The following is a 24,231-nucleotide window of genomic DNA, read 5'->3' on the forward strand; positions in this document are numbered from 1 at the left end:
ATCGAAGTAACAAACGTAAAGGTATTCTTTACTTCAGCCTTAATTATCATCAACGTGAATCTTACGTTTTTCTTGGATCAAGATTGGAACTTGGTTGTCTGATGTGACTTGTGGGCCAATTTCGTCTCCGTTCTTGATGTATAACTTAAACGTAGTTGTATCAATTCTTGGTGCAATTTTGCTGCATAATTCCTCAAAAGTGATAGTTGGGTGCAACATTAAGGCGAAAATGTCGTCTTTGTAATAGAATTTAATTTTCACGGGTTTCTCATCTTCGATTCTTGGAGCCAATCCACTAGGCGGCCTTGACTTTACATTAGCTGAGTGAGTCATAGTGTTTGCACCACTGTTACCAGCATCCAGGGTATTATTATTATTACTGTTATTATTACTATTATTATTAATATTGCTGCTTTCGCTCACGTTTCTCATAGATAATCCTTTCATAGCTTCAGGAAGCTCCACATCGAGTTCCTCCGTTGTGAGAGTAGAGTCTTCAAGTGGGTTTTTAGAACTTAATTCCATGGTTTCGTCATTGCTTAACTCCCGATCGAACCAGTTGTTTTTAACTGTGAATAATCCTTTTACTAGTTGCGACTGTGAAATATAAGGAGGCAGAGAGATCAAGTCCTTCACATATATGTTAAGATCTTCTTTTCTTTTCTTAGATATGGTGTCGGTAACGTATGGTACAGGCCCAGGAATATATGGCATAATACGTTTAGTCCATTGGCCATTTGCGTCTCTAAGCTTCCCACCTTCCGCAGGGAAAACATCAAGCAGTTTCACTTGTAAGTCGTAAAAGTCCTCATAATAACGCTTAAGAATACGCGTTTTGTTATTTGACAACTGACAAGAAAGCTGGAACCAATACTTGTCGTCTTGAAGATAAAAGTTTTCTACAGCGGCATGTGTTACTGTAACGCCACTATCACCATTCTCTGCTCTGGAATTCCCAGAATAATGGGCATAAGGATGTTGCTGTTGTTGCTGATGATGATAGATGTTTTGTTGTTGGTTTACAGAGTTCTGTCTGGATTGTGAGCGTTGTTTCTGACCATACGATTGATTTTGTTGTTCTACCGATCCTAATGTGATGTTACTAGCCTTGTAGCGTGCAATGTTCATTTTCCATTCTTGTACTGTTGGTAGATTGACAGATTCTATGTCACTCCTGACATCATTTCCTGTTGCATACCCTGTAGCAATATCTATAATCGTTACGAATCCCACTGGCACTAGACCAGGACCACCTAATCTTCCGATAGGTTTAGCAATGAACCACTCATAATCATGATGTGCACAAATGAATAAATTTTCTCCTGCATATGAGGTTAATTCATCAGCTTTTTCAGCTTGGAAATCATACAGAACTATGGCATAAAGAGTACCCATATTAGATGGTTGCTGTTGCAGCATTTGGTTGCTACCTACTGAACCGCTTCTATCAAGGCTTTTCAAAGGCGATGTGTGGGAATTTGGCCTCGTCCTTCCAAATGTCTCGAAATAATTCTTTGGAACCATTCCTCTTTTGTTATCAACTGGATTGTATGCTTCGTACCAATCATTCTCTTCCCTTTGGACATGGAAGAAATCGCCTTTGCTGAATGATAGTTCACCCACCGATTGGGCACGATAGTTGTAAAGAGCTTTTATAACCTTTTCTGGAGAAGAAATATCTCTACCCTTGCTGCTTGGGTGGCCTGCTGAAATCTGAGAGGAAGTAGATACTTGTCTAATCGGAACTTGTTTCATACCGTCAATGCCCTTTCCAGTACTCTGGGTAGGACTTGAAATGTCCGCAGAAGTCAACCGCTGCTTCGTACCGTCTTTCTTCAACTTCAAGTTCTATTTTAAGTAGTAATTTCAATGATGTGCCTTCGCAAGTAATGACACATATTATATCCTTTGTTAGTATTCTGTGCTCAATGTGACATCCCCGTTGAGGGTGCTAAAATTTTTCAACGCGAAACTATTTACAGGCAATTTACCCATTGTTTCCACGCGATAATTGTGTCTGAATCTTATCCCAAAAAATTAATAACATACCTTTAACATGTTGAACTACAAAGCGCACTGCTTATCGGCTTGTTGTTCCAAAAGAAATACTCTTCTGTTGAACTCGCTGAGATGAACTCTCCCAAATTCACTTGTTTTCTTTTAGTTGTCAATCCTTTTCCATTTTCTTATTTTGAAACTGCAAAGAAGAAAAAAAGCGGACGATATTTCGGTCACATGTTATATATAGTAATTGTATTATTATTTATTTAGTTAACATAAGCATACGGACATCAAAGTAGTGTCTAATTCTGAACTTTTTCATAATATAGCATGTATACGAAGCGGGTTTCAGCCAAGACATCACCCACTCTACATTCTTTAACTTTTGTGTCTGATATTCTCCACCATGGATACTTTACAACACTCTTCAATTTCTTTAAACGTCTTTTTCTAGTCTTTTTTAGGGCACCTTCTTGTTCAGTTTCGGTATCAACCTCTGTTGTACTTGTATTTGTAACCTGGTCAGTACTCGAATCGATACTGCCATTACTTGATGTAATCGACATTGATCTGCCTGTTTTCATCGAAGATATACTGTTGAATCTTGAACGGTTTCCTGTATGTGCCGGAGGAGGGGAGAGAATTGGAGAGTTATTAGATATAATGGAGGGGCCACTGGCACTCACTGACATCGCGACCGAGTTAGGTGTTGCTAGTGTTTGGCTGTTTGGCTCAGGGACTGACACAGAACTTCTTCTGGATAAGAAACCTGTCATTCTCTTTAACGTCGAAGGGGTCCTGGAAACACCATTGGTACTCATATTTCCAAGGTCGTTACTATGTGCGTTGTTGCCGGATCCAGAAGAAAATTCTGTGCTTCCAATAACGTAGTCATCTTCTGTGACAACAGCACAGTTTGGTGAGTCTAAAAATACGGACCTGAAAGGTACATTAGATGAAATGGAATCTTCTGAGTCGATAGAGCAAGAATCTGATTTGTTTGAATTCATAACTGCTTGATTCCAAATTTCAGCTGCCAGTTTGTTAGATGCTATACCAAAATCAACAATTGGAGTTTTGTTAATGACTTGGTTAGTATCTATGTCTTTCATAAAGTCGGGCTTGTGCCTATAGCATTCGTAGTGGCCAGCAGCGTGCGAGCCTTGATGTCTTAATACAGATTTTAGTTTGTAAGTTTCGTTTTTGATGCCAACACATTTATTGTTCTCGATGATTTGACGATTTACATTAAGTTCCTCGTCGAATGCCACATTGCATGTATTTTTTTGGTATCCCATTCCATTGAATACAGAGCGTGATAGATGGAGAATCAAGACATCGGGAGAATCAACAACCACAGTCTTTTTTACGATGGTCGATTTGATTTCAGAGGTTTTCATGCCGTCCTTGTTGTAAGAGTTCACGTAATTGCTCAAATGGCCAGGTAAATCATCATTTATAAACGCATTTGGAAGAAGTTCCTCCAATTCTTTCAATATGGCATTTTCTTCTTCGGAATTATTACTAAAATTTCGATTCTTTTCGTTAGCTAATATAGCTCTCAGCTTGCAACATAAACATGAGTACCCGCTAATCTGATCCGTTTGGTTATCAGAAATCATTTGAGATAGATTAGCATTAATTAATTGAGGAACCGGCATCGAATACATTGAAAAACCGTGCACATTAACCTTGGACGACTCACCGCAGCTCAAACAAAAGAGACTATCAGCTAATGAACCGTGTACCGGGAAGGTTGGAATGATTACGTCTAATGAATTGGCCGTGACGAACTTTTTTAAAGCGAGATTCTCTTTTTCTAAAGTTTGTAATATAACTTGGGTTAGTTCGTGAGCGTCATTTTGACCGGTAGATATTTTGGCTTTGAATATACCTTCTATTACTCTCAAAAATGGCCAAATGGAGATGTGGTGTTCTGCATTTACAGTTTGTTGCAACTGGTAGAGAATTTGAGCCAAGGATTCATGCAATGGGATCTTAGGAATATCCTTTGAAGAAGCATCCGAATGCGTCTGGGACTCCAGTTCTTCTTGTTCATTCTTGTCGGTGAAGTTATCCGATTCGATGTCTAATGAATGTTCTGAGTGATCCGACTCTTCTCCATTCAATGATGACTGCTCAGAGAGTCCGCCTTTAGGAGTTGCAGTGTCTTGGAATCGTAATGTGCAGAGTGTATTTGTGCTGGTGTGAGCTTTCCAGAGAGCAGGTCTCTTCTGTGGTGGCAATGCATTCGCATTCTCTCTGCTCGGTGGCACAACCTGGTCGTCTTGCTCATCCAAACTCTCTCTTTCGTTTTCTTCCAAACTCTTTTGTTGCGCATTAGAATCCAGCAGTGTCGTCAGATGCTGAGTCTGCCTCAAAATCTCATTCAAATATTTGGTCAAAAACACTAGAGATGAGAGAGCTTGCACAGACGAATTGGCAAAGCAATCGTTCCGGTTGTTAATCAACCCAGTAGTGAATTTATCGCTACGCTTACTGCTGCTACCAAACATCTTCTTAAACCTGTCTCCGAATATCCAATTCCCAATGCTAGGTCCTAATATGTAGACCCCGAGTGCTACAGCTAACCCAAAACCTATACGGCGACAAGTACCTTTATTCTTTAGTAGCCAATCAGAAACCCACTGACTATTCCCGTTATTCAATTCCCGTGAACTGTAGTATACAACTCTTTGCATACCACTTAACTACCAAAATACCTGAACAACAAAAATCTCGCTCAAGTACACAAGTGTAGTCTGGTTTCTCTATTCAAATAACACCTGAACAGCTTTTCCGACGCTTCTCTCCCGACTTTAAACCCTGCCCGATTGAATGACCCATTATTAATCCGCTTCGAATTACGTTTTATATCATTACCAACCAAACAACAAAAAGGTATGTCACGTGACCTTCTCTTTTTCTTCCCCATTAGGTATATAATCTAATCCCTTCTGGTTCCTTTTCCTCCCTTCCCTCCTTTTTCTCCTTTTTGTTTGTAGCCACTTTCCCAATTAGGAACCGAGCCGACCCGAAACTTTCATTCCTCGAGAAAGAAAAAAAAAAATATCAAGATAAGCACACAAACAACCACAGAAAGAACAAAAGAGCAATTATTTGTGGGGTATGCCAGAGGTAAGCTATGAAAGGAAAAAAAAAAAAAAAGAATGCTAATTGTGCAGGCCACTATGGGATTTGGTCTATGTAGGGTATTCTATGTACTGCCGTAATTTTTTGTCCACTCTTCGAAGCGGAGCAATGAGTCCGGAGAAACGCTTGGTTTTATTTTCTTCATTGCATTTACAAAGTCTTGTAGGACAACGGGACGAACAAGCTCAAGGTTGATATCGATGAGCCTTTCTCCAAGGTCTCTTATGGGTTCCATTGCGGCATCTTTGGCAAGAGAGGTCAAGTCAGAACCGCTGTAGCCCTGGGTTGCTTTTGTAATTTCCTGGAATTGATCTTCTGATATGTCGTTCCTCTGGTACTCCATGAGACGTTTTAAATGGTAGTAGCGGGTGTCGCGGTCTGGTAAGGGTATATAGATCTTCTTGGAGAATCTCCGTCTTGCTGCTTCATCAAGGTCCCATGGGGTGTTTGTGGCAGCAAGGACAAGTACTTGTTTTGTGTGCGTCAATTGGGAGGTTGTGCTGGCAGAGGACAATGATGACCAGTGTATAAGGAATTCTGTTTTCACTCTTCTTGAAGATTCGTTGTCGTTGTCAGTTCTGGCGCTTAATAATGAGTCTATCTCGTCGACAAAGATAATAGAGGGAGCGAGTTCTTTTGCTAGGTAGAATAGCGCCTTGACCAATTTTTCGGACTCGCCCAAGTATTTGGATAGAATTGACGAGGCGCTGATGCTAAAGAAGGTGGATTTTGACTCCGTAGCAACGGCTTTGGCTAGTAAAGTCTTTCCGGTTCCTGGAGGTCCAAAAAGTAGAATGCCAGATACCGGCACACGGAGCCCTTGAAAAAGATCCGGTCTTAGAAACGGATATACTACGGTTTCCTTTAGGGCGCCTTTGGCATTCTCTAGACCGGAAATGTCATCCCAAAATACTTTTTCGTCAGTAATTAATATTTCGTTGAGAATTTGGTGGCAGACGTTGTCATCTACACCGTCCATATTATCCATTGCAGTTTTGACTCGCTGCTCGAATGGGGATAGTTTTATGGGTGGTTGATCCACGGTCGGACTGGTCGGTTCTGAATAATAGTCGCTTTTTTCCCTATCATCAGGATCGCTGACACTGATCTCAGTCACACCGTTAGAGTAAGAAGATCTTGACACAGGCATAGACTTTGCCATTGTCTTAATTACAGGCCTCCTAATTGTTGGCTTGTTGTAGACGTATTTAGGTTTCGCTTTCAGTTGCGGTGTTTTCTTCTGTTGACCATGCCTTTCTCCACTTTGTCCTGTTGGAGTCATTTCTGAAATTTGATTACCCCATGCAAGCAGCGCAGCCTTATTAATTTCTGGTGCATTATATACCGTGTAATCTCCTGATCTGCCTTTATAGCCATCTAAACTAATCCGTCTTGAAGAATTACTAACGTTTCTCCTAAGTTCGCTATCCATCGATTTCCTGTATTGAGTTCCCAAAACACTTTCCCGTTTCGTTCTTGTCTTCGGATATTTGTCTTTACCCTCCATTTTTGACTGGTTCTCGATACGCATCTGCTCACCTTCAAGTTGCAAAGTAGCTCTTTCTTCTGCATCTTGCAGAATCTTAGCGGTCTCCCTCAGTAATTCTTCATCTTCACTCTGCTCCTTAGCGCTTCTTTCTCGCTCAAAATTCTTGTTGCTTCTTTTGAAATTTAGTTTGAGTCTAGACATCCAAACTTTATCGGAGCCCTTCTGAGATGTCTTACTTTGTAAACCCATTAATATATCTTTAATATCGCGGTCCAAACCCTTAACGTCTTCATATTTGGAAATTACTTCGGTGTTTTTGAGTTCATTGTAATTGTCAATATTAAAATGTTTTCCAATAGTCTTTAAGCCCTCACGAAGGTAGTTTAGAACTGAAATAAGTATTTTTTCGGCTGAGGCATTTGTTGTTGTGCCATTTGATACCCTTTCCTTAATATTTTCTAGTTGGATGCGTACTATTGAGTATAATAGTAATAATGACTGATTTAAACTAGCATTTTTTGGGACTGTGAAGTGACCATCTGGCATTTTTTTTAGCAGTGAATTTTTAACAAAAGCTTGATTTCCATAGCTTCTTTGATCATGTTAATGATCGATGGTGAAGTCAGTTCCATATATATTGGACCCTTTTCCAGGTTTAGTTTTTCTTGGCTTGATGACGTTTTGCTTTTTTATATATTTCGAATGCCAGGTTAGCTTCCTGTATTAAAAAATGAAAGACGGAAAGTAAAAAAGATTATTCAAATGAATAGGCAAGGAGAAGAAGAAGTATGGTTTCAAAATATAAAGAAACCTATCTGTTTCTGTGCAATTCATTTCATGATATTTCATTAAATAGTGGAATTACATACATACATACAGATAAATATATACGTACCTGCCTCTAAACTAAATATAATACAACTGCGACCGTAAAACACATATCGTCTCATTATTCATTATCATCTTGCGAGTAATTATCTTCTCTGGTTTCTTTAGTCGATAACATTTTCCGTTTGCAGAATTTGATTTTATCCTCATCGCTCATTGTCACTAGCGACCAGTCATTAAAGTTATTATATATACAGATTTCTTTGCCCCATCTTGTCAAATTCCGGAAATACAAAGATAGTGAATTCAAGGTCAAACCGTTATCTTCTCTAAATGTTTCCAAGTCCTTTACAATTTGCTTTCTTAAAGCTGTTCTATCGTTAATAAGAGGGCTATTTTTGTCAAACCTATTCAAGTTCAAGCTTCTGTCGATTTCAGTTTCGATGTAATCGATGATAACCCTTCTTGTAGGAAAAAAGTGGGAATCTTCAGCTACCTTCCAACGTCTATATCCGTACTTTTCGATAAGTTCTTTGATGGAAAGTTTGCCATTTAGTCCATGATACCATTCATTGTACAAGTCCCAAATGGTTTTATTATCACGAGAAAGTTTATATTTAATATCTCTATTCGGATTTCCACTTCTCTTGTTTTTACTGTTTCGCCTAACAAGCGCTTTTGATCCCTCCGATTCATCATTCTCATTTCGATAACTATCATCCTCTCCCTCTGTTGAGTCACTTTTTGAAGCCGTGCTATTTCTGAGATTGCTTCTCTTTTCTATTGGATTTAATGCAGGTGCGCTTCCTTCGTTCATATTTGTTTGATTCGCTTCGGTAAGTATGTTGTTGGTATTATTTCCTAGAGCCAGAGGCTCGGAAATAGAGGGTAAAGGCGACATTGTTAGTGGGTTAGGAGGTGGAGAGGCTACAGAGTTGTTCAACATAGCAACCGTAATCTTTGGAGACGGCATTGGTTTTGACAATAAAGCTTCTAAAGGAGACCCTATTTGCAACGGAGATTGTGGTTGAGGTTGAGACAATCTTCTTGAAGTGCTATTGAAATTGGACATATCCTTTCCGTCTAGCTTTACTCGCTTGATGGAGTTAATGGCTGCTTGGGGGTACATATTTCTTTTCTCATTTGGTATTTTCCGGTAGTTATTCACAGAATTCATTAATGACGTATTTGTATTTGCATTTGCATTTGTGTTTGGATTCAGACCTTCTGCAGTTACGGCCATACGGACGTTGTTTGCATTAATCATACTATTTACGCCAACATTATTGTTATCATTAGAAGATAAACTATGCTGACCACTTATTTGTTGGTTGGAATAGTTTGATATTTGGTTATTCATAACCGATGCAGGATAATTAACTTGATAAGATAAAAGTTGCCGTTGCGTTTGAAACATCTGACTGATCATAGTGTTCATTGATGCGATCTGAGATTTCATTGAATTAATCTCTTTAGACAGCTTGTCATTTTCGGACACCAAGTCCTTAGATAAGTTTATGAACTTATCTTCAATTTTCCCACAGACAGAGTTGAACCAGTCTAGTTGTAAAAGTTCATCATCAATATGCCGTTGCATTTCATCCTTGAACTGGTTCCAGTCATCAGACTCTAAAAACTGCCACCCCAATTCAGATTTGATCAACTCTTGCAAGTGAGGTAGTTGACCCGTGCATTGTAGGAAGGCAAAGTCTTGAAGTATGACTTTAGCCAAAAAATTGAATAATTCTACTAGCGAGAAGAGGATGTAGTTTGATCTATCATGACTCAAGTAATCTCTTTCTAATGCAGGTAACCAAGGGAACACGTAGCAGAGTAATTCCTTCTTTGGAGATACCGATATCCTTACAATCTTATTGGTATATACAGGCGCTCGATTTTGGCTATTACCTTGAAGCATTATGATGTCTTTTGAATCGAATATTAGCGGTAAATTGACGAAATTTTTCCAAGAGATGGCTGTATGTTTCCATGTGATAAAGGAGTAGAGTGCTACTGCGAAGACAGGACAACTGGTAATAAATTTGTCCCGATTGATGGTGTTGAAGAACTTGTAATGCGAATTTTCCGTTTGCATATTTCTGAGAGTAAGAGTTTGAGGGAAGGTGGAATCTTGAGTCAAGTCAATTAACCGAAGATTAGCTAGCTCGTCCTTATTACACTTGAAGAATTCGATGCAGACGAACTTCATCAAAGTTCCCAAGTTGAGCCTCGAGTTCATTAAAAAGCTAGAGAGCTCCGATGTAGATGCTTGGTCTACAGATTTTCCTGCTGCATTCTTATTCTGTTGTTCCTGTTGTTGCTGTTGGACTTGTATTTGAATCTGTTGCTGTTGCTGTTGCTGTTGTTGTTGTTGTTCCTGCTGCTGCTGCTGCTGTTGCTGCTGCTGGTCCGATTGTTGTTGCGTTTGTACCACAGCCCCATTGGTATTCGAACCATCGATACCGTTGTATATTGTCGGCGTGGCAGACTGAGGACGGTTTAGCTGCGCCGCTAACATCGGGTCATTAAGCCAGTCCTGCAAATTGATATTCAAATTGTCTTTGTCCATCACGTAATAATTCGAAAAAAAGCGACACTACTAGGAATACCCCACTACTATGGGAATGGAGAGTATTTATGCAACTTCCTTTTAAATGATTCAGATCGGTTGATACTATTGCCAACCAATGATCAGTCACTAAGGAAGCTCGGAAAAACTATACCAGAACTGCCTCTATGTGGATTGGGCGAGAAACCACAGGAAGGAAATTTAGGAAGTTGAAAGGGGACCTCCGGTCTCGAAAAAAATTAAAATAAGCAGCACAAACTTGGCTACTACCTTTTGGTTACTGGCTACACGAAAGCTGGGGAAAATGTCACTTCTTTGCGCCTGTTCTCTGTCTTTAATTGCAGGTTGCGAGTTGCTTCCTATAACTAGATGTTATTGATGTGACAAAAAAAAAAAAGAGTCTATAACTAATGCAGGCTAGCTCTAAAACGTGAAATAGGTTTTTTTTTTTCTTTCGTCAACTGCGAAGACAAACACATAAACAATGGGCACAAATGGGTTCAGCTTCCGGTATTCTGTTTTCGCAAGCTACTTCTTTTGTGGGATATGGAAAAAGGGTTGCCAAAATCGTGCCAGACTGACGATTCTGAATTCGTTCTCAAATCTAAGTGCACTACTCTGTGTGAGTATGTGTGCGTGTGGGCACTTTTTTTTTTTTTTAACTTTGTTACTGATCGGCCACTAAACAAACTTTAAAGGAAAGTAAAGGAACTGGGGAGGGATAAGAATAAAGTGGGAAAAAGGAATCCCGGAGTCTATCTCTCTATTTTGTTCTGCGATTTTTGCGTGTGTACAACAGTATACTATGCTATACTCAGCTGTGCCAAACTATTGTTAGGTGCGGGAAAGCTGAGAAGAGTGGGGTGTATATTGATACCCTTCTGTTCTCTGTGGTTGATCAATGAAGGTGGGAGTAGAAAGAGGAATTCAACTTCGTCTCCTGATTTTTCCGAACAAATACCCACATCGACGAACAACAATGCTGAAATAGTGGAATCCCAACGGGCGAGCAGAAATCATTATGTACGTAATGAAAGTGCTTTTCTAGTACAAGTCACGTGTTAATAATGTTGACGATAATGGGTTACCCGATTATCGAATATTCCAGATCTCTAACTCTCATGTTTCAAGACACGTATATAAGGATCGATAGCCACTAGTAGAAGGACACCTTCTACTGACTACATCTAGATAGACTAGAGATAGAGGAGAAGAGATATAGATAAGACTATGTAGAGGGATATATCATCAATCTCTGTATTACACAAGAAATCAGGGTAATCTCCTAAAAAGATGACCCAGATTCAACATGGTAGCGCTGCGTTCTACGATCCAGAGGAATATCGCAAGATGTTCATAAACTCGAAAGGGATGTTCCAAACGGTGAACATCAAAGAAGTATTACCAGATGAAGAACCTGAGGGTATGATTAAAGGAAAGTATATGATAATTAGAGGTATTCCTGACTCCTCTGCTGAACATCAGATAGCAATAACAATCGTCGAAAATGAAGAAATGTATCAGTCATGGTTAATTGATCTATACCGTTACCTTCACCGTCATAACGTTGATAATGCCATGACACCTAAGGAACTTAAGCTTCCTAAGTCCCTTACTGCAAACCAGAGATTCTGGTTACGGGATGTCAATGAACAATGTGTACACATATCTAAAATGCCAACATGGTTGGAGCATGAGCTCGAGGGTTTATATACCTCAGATGATCGTTTATTGAACGTCTTGACATACACAAGAGTCAAGTATGACCCTGAAAGATTGTATGAAGAAATCTGTGGTTTCAGATTACAGAAATATTATAAATTGGAAAATGTGGAAAGAATTTTACAAAACTTCAATGAAAGACTGGAATTAGCACGATTGCCATCTCTAGAACCGCTATTGGTTGAACGGGCAATCGAAGGAATGATGGTGACAAAGGATAGAAATGGAAGATTTCATAACTTTGCACACTTAGAACCAAGATTAACTCACATAATTGCAGAGATTCGTGAAAAAATAGCCGACGAGAAGTTCTATCTCCACAGAAATGAAAGTATGAGAACCAACGATGTCGGTAAAAAGGTTCATAAACCTTACAACAAGTTTAGCAATAAACCAAACAACAACAAAAACTTCACCAAGAAGTCCAACGTTAAACAAAGCACACCTAAGGTTGACGACAAAAACGAATCCAAAACTGTAGCTAATCTTAGGCATTGATTCAGTACCACTTATTCAAGCTGATCCCATAGACATAGTGTCTGGCAAATATGACCTCATGCTTGACACGGGAGCACAAATATCAGTGGTTACTGACTTGAAACTACTCCACAACTACACCAGCAACATTACAAGAAACATAACAGCCGCCAACATGGGAACATTAAACACTATGGGCGAAGGAATATTGATATTACGTTTATCCAATAACGTAGTAGTTCAATTCCCGGCTGTATACTCAGAAGAAACACCCTCAAATATTTTAAGCGTAATGCAATTAACAGCTAAACAAAAGATTACGGTAGATTTCTACCAAAGAAAGATGCTAGTCCAGGATCACAATATCAATATCGATATTATTCACCGAAATGGATTCTATTGGCTATCGAGTGAGTATCTGGTTCTAAATGAGACAAATATCCACTCGCCAGCCGATGACGATTCCCCGGTAAGTATTTCGTTGTGTCACATAAGAGAGAACACAGTACCTAAGAAAAAATGGTCATTAGAGTTCATACATAACTTATTGGCACACGTCAATATAAAACAAATTAGGAAATCAATCTCCAATGGTGATATACGATTCATAAAACTTGAAGACATAGATTGGTCTGATATGAACTCGTTTACTTGCCAATATTGTAACATTGGTAAAGGGAAATTCCATGATCACTTCACAGATAGTAGAGACGTTTATATGAAGACGTTCAAAAAGTTTGAATATCTTCATACTGATATCATGGGTCCATTCCGAGAGGATAACACTATCCCACCGAACTATCTAATAACGTTTAGTGATGAGGTAACAAAGTATCGATGGATATTCCCAATGTCCCTGGCCTCAGAACATCAAGTGTCTGCTATCATGCGGAAACTAATATCAAATATAAGAACACAACAGGGAGTTCGAGTAAAGGAGATCCTAATGGATCAAGGCTCCCAATATACTGGACGAATGGTCCGAGACCTATTGGATGAATTTGGTATAGAAGGAAAATATACGTCTACAGGCGATAAACGTTCAAACGGAGTAGCTGAAAGGCTCAACCGTACATTATTAGATGATGCTAGAACACTTCTAGCAAGTGCCAACCTTCCAGAATTTTTATGGTACGATGCAGCTGAATTTGCAGTTATCGTTCGGAATTCGATGCATATGAGAAAACTCGACGGATCTCCGAATATGGCAGCAGGTCTCGGCGGTATCGCTATCAACAAGATATTACCATTTGGGCAACCGGTGGTAGTATACTATAACACTGGCAAGAAAACGTTGCCACGAGGTAAAATAGTTTATGCACTACACCCAGCCAAACAATCCTATGGCTATACTTTCTACGATCCTAGTTCAAAGCAAACTATGGAGACTACTAACTATAAAATCATTAACACCATCCAAGGTGACTACCTCAATAGCGAGGAAAACCTTGATACCTTGAATCAAGTAGATGACATCGTAAGACAGAGATCAAACGATCCATCTACAGATTCACAACGTCATATCACGCACAGGAATCAGCGTGAACAGGATTATATATCCCAAGAGCGGGATCCTACTGACGAACCCCAACAACCAGAGTCCGACTCAACTGAGACTCATGGTAATTACCTAAGAACTCATAAGAACGAGTTTCAAAAGGGTATAGCGACCCATACATTAGGAAAGGATTCGAGATACCCAGTTCGAAATTCTTCGGACGTACCATCGCAATCACCACAGGAAGTACAGGAAACACTTCCAGTTGCGCTATCCCCTGCATCACCTCCCAATAACATATTTATTAGTCAAGAGCGACTAATGGAGGAGGAAGCACGGTCGGTAAAGCATCCGACAAAGCATGTTCCTGCCGAGAATGGCAAACGACCAGCGCAACGGGATGAACTTGGTGTCTCTACCAAAAGGCCGAACACTAAGGCGTCCCCAGAACAATGTTCACCTATACCTGAACACTTGTCGCATAACGACGACACCACAGATACCTCTTCACTCAATGAGGAGGAACGCCGATCACTCTATGACAAATTATCTGCCAAATACAGAGATTCCTCGATTGAACTTCAATCTACGGACTCTCTGTACGGGGGTGGAGGATCTGACATAGGCGATCTAAGTAACCCAGATAAACAAATAATGGGTATTATCAGCTGTACTAAAACAGAGCTGAAGATTAATGATTCGAAGTCGGATCAAAATCATGAACATCAAATCGATGCCATCGTAAACATGCTGATACAGGAAAATCCTGTACAGACCTACGACAACATAAAGCACGAAAATCGTGTGAAGATCCCATTAGTGAACTCACTGAAAATGGTTAGGTCTTTACCAAACACGAAGATCGATCGTTCTTTATCTTATTCACAAGCAATAACAAAGAACAGTAACCATCAAGAGAGGGAAGCCTTCAAGGAAGCTTACGACAGTGAGATCGCACAACTCATGAGAAGAGGTACATGGGATACAACAGAGGTTGATATAAAGTCAATTGAACCACACAAACTATTGAACACAATGTTCATATTTACTACCAAAAGAGATGGTAGAAAGAAATGCAGACTAGTAGTAAGGGGAGACCTGCAACACTGGTCTACATATGAGAAACATCTAGAGTCCAATACCATACACCATTATGCTCTAATGACAATATTGAGCGTAGCACTCGAAGAAAACATGATTGTCAAACAGTTAGACATCACTGCTGCTTATTTGTATGCAGACCTCAAAGAGGAACTGTATATAAGAACCCCTCCTCATATGAAAATGCCAAATAAAGCATTCAGATTAAGGAAGTCTCTTTATGGATTAAAGCAGAGTGATGCAAATTGGTACGGGACAATCACTTCGTTCCTTAAGGAAAGATGTGGCCTGAAAGAGGATAAAATATGGTCCTGTGTGTTCACAAAAGAACCACCATTGTCCATCATCGTTTGCATCTTTGTCGATGACATCATTGTTACCGGGAAGGATACGCAAGAAATAGAAAGATTCTTAGAACAACTAAGATCGACATACGAGACAAAACTCGTTCATGATGGTAAAATGGGAGAAGATGGAACCGCCAGGTACGATATACTTGGACTAGACTTGGAATACAAAAGAAATGGATACATGAAATTCGGAATGTTAGACATATTGTCTCACAAATTACCGCTTTTGAATTTACCACTGAGAGAAGGTTCTAGGTACAACCAAGCTCCAGTTTCCTCAAGTTCCGAACCACCAAAGGTGGATAAGAATCTTTATGTAACCGAAAAGGATTACAAGTCAAATGTGAAGAAGCTACAACAAGTAGTGGGATTACTATCATATGTTGCACATAAATTTAGGTTTGAAGCATTATATCACGTAAATGTTCTTGCTCAGTATCAATTGTACCCCACTGATGAAGTCATGAAATGGGCAAACGAGTCAGTACAATACTTCTGGAACACAAAGGAAAAGCGTCTAGTATGGACAAAAAACAAGACTCCAGTAGACTATGAATTCACAATAATATCTGATGCATCGGATAGATGCGAACCTGAAGGAAAGTCCAGACTAGGATGGTTTTACGAGATCTACGGTCACAAAATTTCGGCCAGATCGACAAAATCAAGTTATGTATGTGATTCATCTACTGGTGCTGAGATATGTGCGATGAAAGAAGCTACGAAGTTCGACTTTGCAATAAGTGCATTGTTATTCACCTTAACAGGAAAGAGACCAAGAGTTAGACTACTATCAGATAACAAACCTGCGTTAGGTAGGATCACCAACCCTAACTCCACTGTGTCCCCATTCAAACCTACGTTTACAAGAACAATGGAATTAAGAGAAAAACATAATGAAGGTCTATGTGATTTCACATATATTCCTACAGAACAAAATGTAGCGGATATACTGACGAAAGTATTGTCAGCAAAGAGATTCAATCGATTAACAAATGGATGGTTGATATAGTACCTTTAAACATATCGAGTTACGGGGGTGTGTTGACGATAATGGGTTACCCGATTATCGAATATTCCAGATCTCTAACTCTCATGTTTCAAGACACGTATATAAGGATCGATAGCCACTAGTAGAAGGACACCTTCTACTGACTACATCTAGATAGACTAGAGATAGAGGAGAAGAGATATAGATAAGACTATGTAGAGGGATATATCATCAATCTCTGTATTACACAAGAAATCAGGGTAATCTCCTAAAAAGATGACCCAGATTCAACAAATAATAAGAGTAACAATAGTATATATACGTATATCTCATATACAGATGTGTGCACTTTGCTTGTGTACTGGATGCCATACGAAGTTGCTGGTTGTCATGGAATTTTCACACTTCTTGAACCCCCTTTACTCTTCCCCAAACCGTACAAATTCTTTGCAATGTCTCGGGTTCCACTATTTATGTTAGCTTGTTCTTCGTATGTAGTCTTGATTCTACGCAATTAATAGTGGGGAAGGGCAGAATGAGACCGCGCGCGCGCCTCGTGATAATGCCCCAATTGGATTATTTCGAGCACTTACTGGCAACTGACAATACACGCCGCCAGGAAACGAAAACTCTGAGACAGTTGACCACCGGTTCGTATGAATGACTAATATCCGAACTTCTTAAACGGATAACTAGCTGCGTTTTCGGTTTTCACCGTTGGTCTGGTGCTTGGTGTCCTCTGACTGTTAATAGACGCTAAGCGTAAATCTGTGTTAGCTTTCTGCAATTGCAGGCATGGTTCGAATCCTGAAGGTCGAATAACTTTTTTTTAAAAAAGTGGATTTTTGAAAAAAAATAAATAAATGATGATAGTATTTAATTACCCGGATAAAAAGTGAATTCTTTCGAAGGGAAGAAAAGATCACCACCGTATGTAATGACAAAAGAGGTTTGCTGGCTAACATGAGAAAAGTAGGAAAATAAAACATAGAACAAGCTAGTGATAAATAATGGCAAATGCTAGCACATCAGTATTTGTCAAGAAACAAGAAGAAGGACAGTATCCTATTTCAGGTAAAACTAGGAGTGACGTGAGTGCATACTATTCTTGCGTGCATTTAGGGACGGAGCAGCAGATCAATTCGTTGGAGACACTTGACAGTATTAATAATTAACTGCGATTGCTTTCTAGTATGTCTGCGAATGGTAAACAACAAGGCAGCAAGCAGACCAATACTGCTGGTGCTGGCAATTCAAACGCTAGTGGGAGTGGAACCGGAAATGCAAACTCCAGTGTAAATTCAAATGCAAATGGTGGGAATAGTACTTCAGGAAGCTCGAAACCAGGGTTTTCTGCATCTGATCTAAATAGGATTGTGTTGGAATATCTTAACAAGAAAGGTTATCATAGAACAGAGCAAATGCTTCGCGCAGAGTCATCCCGTACACTGACCCCTCCAAACAAACACTCGGCAGCGTTAAACACGATTCCTTCTTCTGCAGCTCCCACAGGAACGTTGGGAAATAGTGCCGCTGCCAAACCGGTGTCAAATCCATCTATGCCGTTAAAGAGAGACAACAATGGCCAATTGATCAAGCCACAGCAAGTTACAGCTCTGCATTACTTTAGAGCATACTCCATGTTAAAAAATTGGATTGATTCTTCTTTAGAGTTGTACAAACCAGAGCTATCGCGGATTATATATCCTATTTTCATTTACGTTTTCTTACAATTGGTTATGAAGGACCCACTACAAGCTAGAAGATTTTTCGATAAGTACTCTGTTGATTATAAAGCGTTGCACGGATCAGAGATCAACAGATTGTTTAGTGTCAACTCCATGGATCACATCAAAGAGAATGAACTTGCACAAGGATTCCAAACAAACAAATATAAAATAACAATATCGAGAACTACCCTCAATCTTTTACTTTACTTTTTGAATGAGAATGAGAGTGTAGGTGGTTCATTGTTGATCTCCATCATCAATCAGAATTTGGATCCCAATATTGTAGATGTTGTTAAGTCGGAAGACATATTGACTGATGGAATCAAAGATATTTCTACCGGTGATATCGATGTTGATACTTACAATTCCGTTCCGGTTAAATTAGGACCATATCCAAAGGACGAAGAGTTTACAAAGGAGGTCGAAATGGAATTACAGAAAAAGGATGAACAAGAAGCAGCTGAAAACAAGGAGAACCCTCCAGTAAAGACCTTGGTAGAAGAATATAGAGAAATGAGTGGTAATCAAGGCGTATCAGAAGCAACAAGCGATGAAAAAAGTCACAAGCCTGAAAAAGAACATAAAGATGAAGAAACAGAAGATGTCAAAAATTCTATAGATGAAAATGGAGAGAAGGACGAAAAGAGAACATCAACACCTACGGCGGAACCATCCACAGTGGAAAGAAAAAAAAGAGATGCCAAATCTAAGGATGAGGAGGATAAACTAGATAACCCTGAGGGTTCGATGATGGAATCACCACCTAAAGACGCTCTTCCCCTACCAGTGAAAACAACGCTAGACTTGAAAATTGAAATCCAAAAAGTCAGAGAGAGTAGAGACGCTATCCAATTGAAGAATCTTCAGAGTTCTGCTCCAAGTGTGTGTCTGTATACGTTCCACAACACCAATGGCAATATGACTTGTGTGGAATTTAGTGATGATGCAAGGTTTACAGCCGCCGGTTTCCAAGACAGTACAATTAAGGTTTGGTCTCTAGACGGTTCACCATTACAATCAATACTTCCTTCGAAGGCAAAAGATATAACAAACTCTGTTACATTGGTGGGTCACAGCGGTCCAGTCTATTCAGTTGCTTTCAGTCCAGATAATAGATATTTATTGAGTGCATCTGAAGACAAAACCGTTAGACTATGGTCCCTAGATACTTTCACATGCCTTGTTTGTTATAAGGGCCACAACCACCCAGTATGGTATGTTAAATTCTCACCACTAGGTCATTATTTCGTCACAGCGTCTCATGACCAAACAGCAAGATTGTGGTCCTGTGATCATATCTATCCATTAAGAATATTCTCTGGACACTTGAATGATGTCGATTGTAGCACTTTCCATCCAAATGGATGTTACGTGTTTACTGGATCTAGTGACAAGACTTGTCGTATGTGGGATATTCAAACCGGGGACTCCGTTAGATTATTTTTAGGTCATACGTCTCCAGTTACTGCACTAGAGGTTTCTCCAGATGGAAGATGGCTAACTACAGGCAGTGAAGACGGTACTATTATTGTATGGGATATCGGTACAGGTAAAAGAATCAAGCAGATGAAGGGTCATGGTAAGAATCCTATCTATTCTATAACTTTCAACAAAGAGGGGAACTGCTTGGTTACCGGCGGTGCTGATCAGAGTGTTAGAGTTTGGGACATCAAAAGGTTTACTAACGAACCGGGTATGGAACCAGAACAACATTTCAATACTTATTCGGGTGATATGGAATTAAGTGTCAATAATGATATCAAGGAGTTTGGGCGTAGACGGACAATAATACCCACTCAAGATTTGATGGCTTCATTCCATACTAAGAAGACTCCCATTCATAAGGTTAAATTCACGAGAACGAATTTAGTCCTAGCTGGTGGTGCATTTATTGAGTAAGTGTAATTATATATATTTGTGTGTATAAACTATTAAATATGGTGGACTCAAACAAGTTTTGTGTCCCAGGTAATCGAGGGTACCTATCCCAGTGAGCTTTTTCTTCCAATTTTTTCTAATTCAGTCTAGAATAGGAGTTTTTGCATCCCACTGATGCAATATGGGATGTCCTTGTTGGTAATAACGTTCCCAATTAATATAATAACGTGGAATTACAAATAGTAATAGCAATGACGATATGCCCAACGGAATGGTAATTGCAAATCCTAGTAGTTTTGTGATAAAGTAGTACACTGTACCATGTGTGCATACTACGCATATCATATGTGGCAGTTTCATTCTGTGTTTTAAAAGATACTTTTCCATTGTTGGTAATAGGATATTAACTTGAATACAGATCAATAGGAAGCAGAATACTTGAGTGGAGGTCTCCAGTCTTGAAGATAAGACAGTGACATTAGAGAAAAGAATGTTTGTTGGCAAAGTTTTCGATTCGAGTGTGGAAATTGAAATGATGTAAAATATGCTAAACCATGCGGATAGGGTCCATATGGAATCTGACGAAGTTGTCTTCGATAACGACTTCAACACGGGGGATAGAGTCAACATCGCAAAAATAATGATTACGCTAGACTTCCACGGTACGCTTCGATTACCAATGATTAATGAGACTAGAGACGTACAGCTAGCTATCAATATGGGGTTGTATTTATAGTGATAAAACCATGCAAATATGATGTATAATAGCATCGCGTTGATGATCGTGTGGTAAAATTGGAAAAGATCAAGTAAAACGGATCTGTATGAAGAGTGGGGCCGTACTGATGCTTGCCCAAGTATTAGCTCATTGTATTGTTTATGGAAGTTTGGGTCTGTGTATGTGTCTGGAAACGGTTGCTTTAGCCACAATAGTCGTTTCCATTGTTTCTGAACTACCATCAGAGGCTGGGGAGTGAATAATCACGAATAACAGCACCAATAGTACAACACTTTATCAGAGATATTATGAGTTTCGTCTACGCACATTAAAACTAATCACAACACTCTAGAAACAATCCTATACTGCTTTGGTCAAGAGTGCATTTGCCCAACCTTCGAGCATTGTCGCATTAAACCTTTATTCATTTTAAAGGAATTTTTCATGTTCCAAAAGGAGTCTCTATAACATAGATCGACAGAGGCATCCAGCCAAAAGCTCCGAAAAGCTTTGGCAGCACTCGACAATCAAGATATTTGCTAAAATGGACCAGCACAGCAGTTACAGCAGGGATACGGGAACAAGTTTTGACCAATTCAGTAGACAGACAACTCAGAACGAAGCTCAGGTGGAGGAACAGAAAACTGTTCCACGCACTCTACCGCGAGAAACCATCTCGAGCGATGTACAAGCCACTCCGAAGGTCGACTACAAGGATAGAATATGGACCGATATCGATACCCTAGATGATGTGAAACGTATGGCTACTGAGGGGCCCGTCAGTGTAGGATTTCCAGAGAATTTCGAAGAGGACATTACGCGCCTACGTCAGATGCACGCGGCTTTACTACAGACCAGCACCATCAACTCAACGGACACCGACGTAAGTCTTCAGGAGCAACAAGAACAAGTCGACGAAATTGTATCGACCATAGAAAAGTACATCCCAATGGACTAGCGAGCTGTTACACCAAACCCAAACCCAAACCCAATTTCAAATTAAAATAAAAATCACGTGCATGTATCGTGATTTCCACATGATCCATAATTGTAATTACCCGCCCTCCTAATATATAGCCCTCGTGCGCTTCTCCTCTCTCACACGAAAACACGAACTACAAAAATACCCAAAAAAAAAAAAAAAAAAAACTGCATGCATACAAATGAATGAAAAAGCATGTACTACATACAGCCCATTAGTTGGAATTCCAGCTTCGTGTTTCAGGTGCAGAAAAAAAAAAAAAAACAGGGTGCTACTGAAATTGGCATCCACTAATCCCTCGGTGTAGCAAGGCCCGACAGCTCGGAAGTTTTAGGTATTCCGAATAATATGGACTGAGGACAGTGAAACAGAGAACAGAGAACAGAGAAGCCGTATTGGCATATTTTTTTCAAAACGATCGCATCACCTGCGGACGCTAACACTGAGAGTAACGCTAACAGTGATGCTGGTGTGTGGGCTCAAAAGTTAAAAAGATCGGCCACTATTCCACATATATAACGCCTGGAAAATCGCTTGTTGTTGCTAACACACGCACGCCTAGTGGGAGGGATTGCTGATCAATTTGACACGCTGTATATGTTCATTTCTTTCAATTAATTTTCTCCGTTCTCTCTTCTTGCATTTTGTCTTCTCACAGTTTCTGCCCATTTTCTTTTGGGGAAATAGAACAGTTGTTAACATTATTAACAGTATAGTTTCAGTTAATAAAGGGTTTTTCTTAAATTTTTAAAACTGAAAAGCTTATAAGGAACGCATTTGAACATAAATATTATCCTTTAAAAGACTTTTAATAGTTAGAGTAGGAAATTATTTCATTGTTTATCCCTTTTTATTATTGTTCAAGAGTTTTTGAAGGAAGGCGAGTAGTATCCTATACCACACCACATCACACAATAACACATTACAGCAATGGCTTCAGAAAACACATTTTCAGACTTTAAGTTGGCAACTGAGTTGTCCGCATGGAAACAATTGGAATCCTTGTACGAAAGCAAGGGTAAGAAGCTAAATGTCAAGGAAGAATTCTCTAAGGACAGCTCTCGTTTCGAGAAGTACTCTAAGACCTTTGTGAATTACGATGGTTCTAAGATTCTGTTCGATTTCTCTAAGAACTTGATTGACGATGAAATTGTCAAGACCTTGATCTCCCTAGCCAAGGAAGCCAAGGTTACCGAATTGAGAGACGCCATGTTCAAGGGTGAACACATCAACTTCACCGAAGACCGTGCTGTGTACCACGTTGCTTTGAGAAACAGATCCATGAAGCCAATGAGCGTGGACGGCGTTAACGTGGCTCCAGAAGTGGACTCTGTTTTGCAACACATGAAGGAATTCACCGAAGAAGTTAGATCTGGTTCCTGGAAGGGTTACACCGGTAAGGCTATTACTGATGTTGTTAACATCGGTATCGGTGGTTCCGACTTGGGTCCAGTCATGGTTACCGAAGCCTTGAAGCACTACGCAACCAACATCCACGTTCACTTCGTTTCTAACATCGATGGTACCCACATTGCAGAAACTTTGAAGAACTTGAACCCTGAAACCACCTTGTTCTTGATCGCTTCCAAAACCTTCACCACTGCTGAAACCATCACCAACGCTACCAGCGCTAAGAACTGGTTCTTGTCCAAGACTGGCAATGACCCATCTCACATCGCCAAGCATTTTGCTGCTTTGTCCACCAACGCTAAGGAGGTTGAGAAGTTCGGTATCGACACCAAGAACATGTTCGGTTTTGAAAACTGGGTCGGTGGTCGTTACTCTGTTTGGTCCGCCATTGGTTTGTCCGTCGCTCTATACATCGGCTTCGACAACTTTGAAGCTTTCTTGAAGGGTGCCGAAGCTGTGGATAAACATTTCGTTGAAACTCCTTTGGAAGACAACATCCCATTGTTGGGTGGTTTGTTGTCTGTTTGGTACAACAACTTCTTCGACGCTCAAACCCACTTGGTCGCTCCATTCGATCAATACTTGCACAGATTCCCAGCCTACTTGCAACAATTGTCTATGGAATCCAACGGTAAGTCCGTCACCAGAGGTAACGTTTTCGCAAACTACTCTACTGGTTCGATTTTGTTCGGTGAACCAGCCACCAACGCTCAACACTCTTTCTTCCAATTGCTACACCAAGGTACAAAGTTGATCCCATCTGATTTCATCTTGGCTGCCCAATCTCACAACCCAATTGAAGACAACTTGCATCAAAAGATGTTGGCCTCAAACTTCTTTGCTCAGGCAGAGGCTTTGATGGTCGGTAAGGACGAAGAAAAGGTCAAGTCTGAAGGTGCTACTGGAGGCTTGGTTCCACACAAGATTTTCTCTGGTAACAGACCAACTACTTCTATCTTGGCTCAAAAGATCACTCCAGCTACTTTGGGTGCCTTGATTGCTTACTACGAACACGTCACTTTCACCGAAGGTGCTATCTGGAACATCAACTCTTTCGACCAATGGGGTGTCGAATTGGGTAAGGTGTTGGCCAAGGTTATTGGTAAGGAATTGGATGATGGTAGCAAGATTGCTACTCACGATGCCTCTACCAACGGTTTGATCAACCAATTCAAGGAATGGATTTAAAGGATACCTTTGTGAACCTTCCCTTTCCTTCTGTTTCCAAATACAAGAAACACACATAACGTAGAATTTTACGTAAGGTAAGTAAAACTGCATCGCACTGGTAGCACCAGTGCACGGTACGCTTGCTATTCTAGTATGTGTAATGA

At 39.9% G+C, this 24,231-nt stretch overlaps 9 protein-coding genes across 9 annotated transcripts; 4 read left to right on the forward strand and 5 right to left on the reverse strand.

Moving 5' to 3' along the window:
- Positions 1–39: 39 nt before the first annotated feature.
- Positions 40–2,058, reverse strand: BEM1 (phosphatidylinositol-3-phosphate-binding protein BEM1; the record flags this gene model as incomplete). The annotated part of the gene is made up of 2 exons (XM_022822445.1): positions 40–1,848; positions 2,050–2,058. 2 exons carry the CDS (start codon positions 2,056–2,058, stop codon positions 40–42), a joined length of 1,818 nt encoding a protein of 605 aa, XP_022674266.1.
- A 245-nt stretch (positions 2,059–2,303) lies between these two features.
- Positions 2,304–4,703, reverse strand: UBP16 (putative ubiquitin-specific protease UBP16; the record flags this gene model as incomplete). The annotated part of the gene is made up of 1 exon (XM_022822446.1): positions 2,304–4,703. The coding sequence occupies one exon, from the start codon at positions 4,701–4,703 to the stop codon at positions 2,304–2,306; it is 2,400 nt and encodes a 799-aa protein (XP_022674267.1).
- Positions 4,704–5,218: 515 nt separating this feature from the next.
- YTA6 (putative AAA family ATPase YTA6) lies at positions 5,219–7,189 on the reverse strand (the record flags this gene model as incomplete). The annotated part of the gene is made up of 1 exon (XM_022822447.1): positions 5,219–7,189. One exon carries the CDS (start codon positions 7,187–7,189, stop codon positions 5,219–5,221), a length of 1,971 nt encoding a protein of 656 aa, XP_022674268.1.
- A 403-nt stretch (positions 7,190–7,592) lies between these two features.
- GCR1 (transcription regulator GCR1) lies at positions 7,593–10,040 on the reverse strand (the record flags this gene model as incomplete). The annotated part of the gene is made up of 1 exon (XM_022822449.1): positions 7,593–10,040. One exon carries the CDS (start codon positions 10,038–10,040, stop codon positions 7,593–7,595), a length of 2,448 nt encoding a protein of 815 aa, XP_022674269.1.
- A 1,293-nt stretch (positions 10,041–11,333) lies between these two features.
- On the forward strand, positions 11,334–12,260 carry KLMA_10759 (uncharacterized protein; the record flags this gene model as incomplete). The annotated part of the gene is made up of 1 exon (XM_022822450.1): positions 11,334–12,260. The coding sequence occupies one exon, from the start codon at positions 11,334–11,336 to the stop codon at positions 12,258–12,260; it is 927 nt and encodes a 308-aa protein (XP_022674270.1).
- A 58-nt stretch (positions 12,261–12,318) lies between these two features.
- TY1B-DR6 (uncharacterized protein) lies at positions 12,319–16,200 on the forward strand (the record flags this gene model as incomplete). The annotated part of the gene is made up of 1 exon (XM_022822451.1): positions 12,319–16,200. The coding sequence occupies one exon, from the start codon at positions 12,319–12,321 to the stop codon at positions 16,198–16,200; it is 3,882 nt and encodes a 1,293-aa protein (XP_022674271.1).
- Positions 16,201–17,372: 1,172 nt separating this feature from the next.
- On the forward strand, positions 17,373–19,808 carry TAF5 (chromatin modification protein; the record flags this gene model as incomplete). The annotated part of the gene is made up of 1 exon (XM_022822452.1): positions 17,373–19,808. One exon carries the CDS (start codon positions 17,373–17,375, stop codon positions 19,806–19,808), a length of 2,436 nt encoding a protein of 811 aa, XP_022674272.1.
- A 120-nt stretch (positions 19,809–19,928) lies between these two features.
- GPI2 (phosphatidylinositol N-acetylglucosaminyltransferase) lies at positions 19,929–20,747 on the reverse strand (the record flags this gene model as incomplete). Its single annotated transcript, XM_022822453.1, has 1 exon — positions 19,929–20,747. One exon carries the CDS (start codon positions 20,745–20,747, stop codon positions 19,929–19,931), a length of 819 nt encoding a protein of 272 aa, XP_022674273.1.
- A 1,670-nt stretch (positions 20,748–22,417) lies between these two features.
- On the forward strand, positions 22,418–24,085 carry PGI1 (glucose-6-phosphate isomerase; the record flags this gene model as incomplete). The annotated part of the gene is made up of 1 exon (XM_022822454.1): positions 22,418–24,085. One exon carries the CDS (start codon positions 22,418–22,420, stop codon positions 24,083–24,085), a length of 1,668 nt encoding a protein of 555 aa, XP_022674274.1.
- Positions 24,086–24,231: the final 146 nt, after the last annotated feature.

The sequence above is a fragment of the Kluyveromyces marxianus genome, chromosome 1 (genome assembly GCF_001417885.1).
Source record: "Kluyveromyces marxianus DMKU3-1042 DNA, complete genome, chromosome 1".
Taxonomy (NCBI): Eukaryota; Fungi; Ascomycota; class Saccharomycetes; order Saccharomycetales; family Saccharomycetaceae; genus Kluyveromyces; species Kluyveromyces marxianus.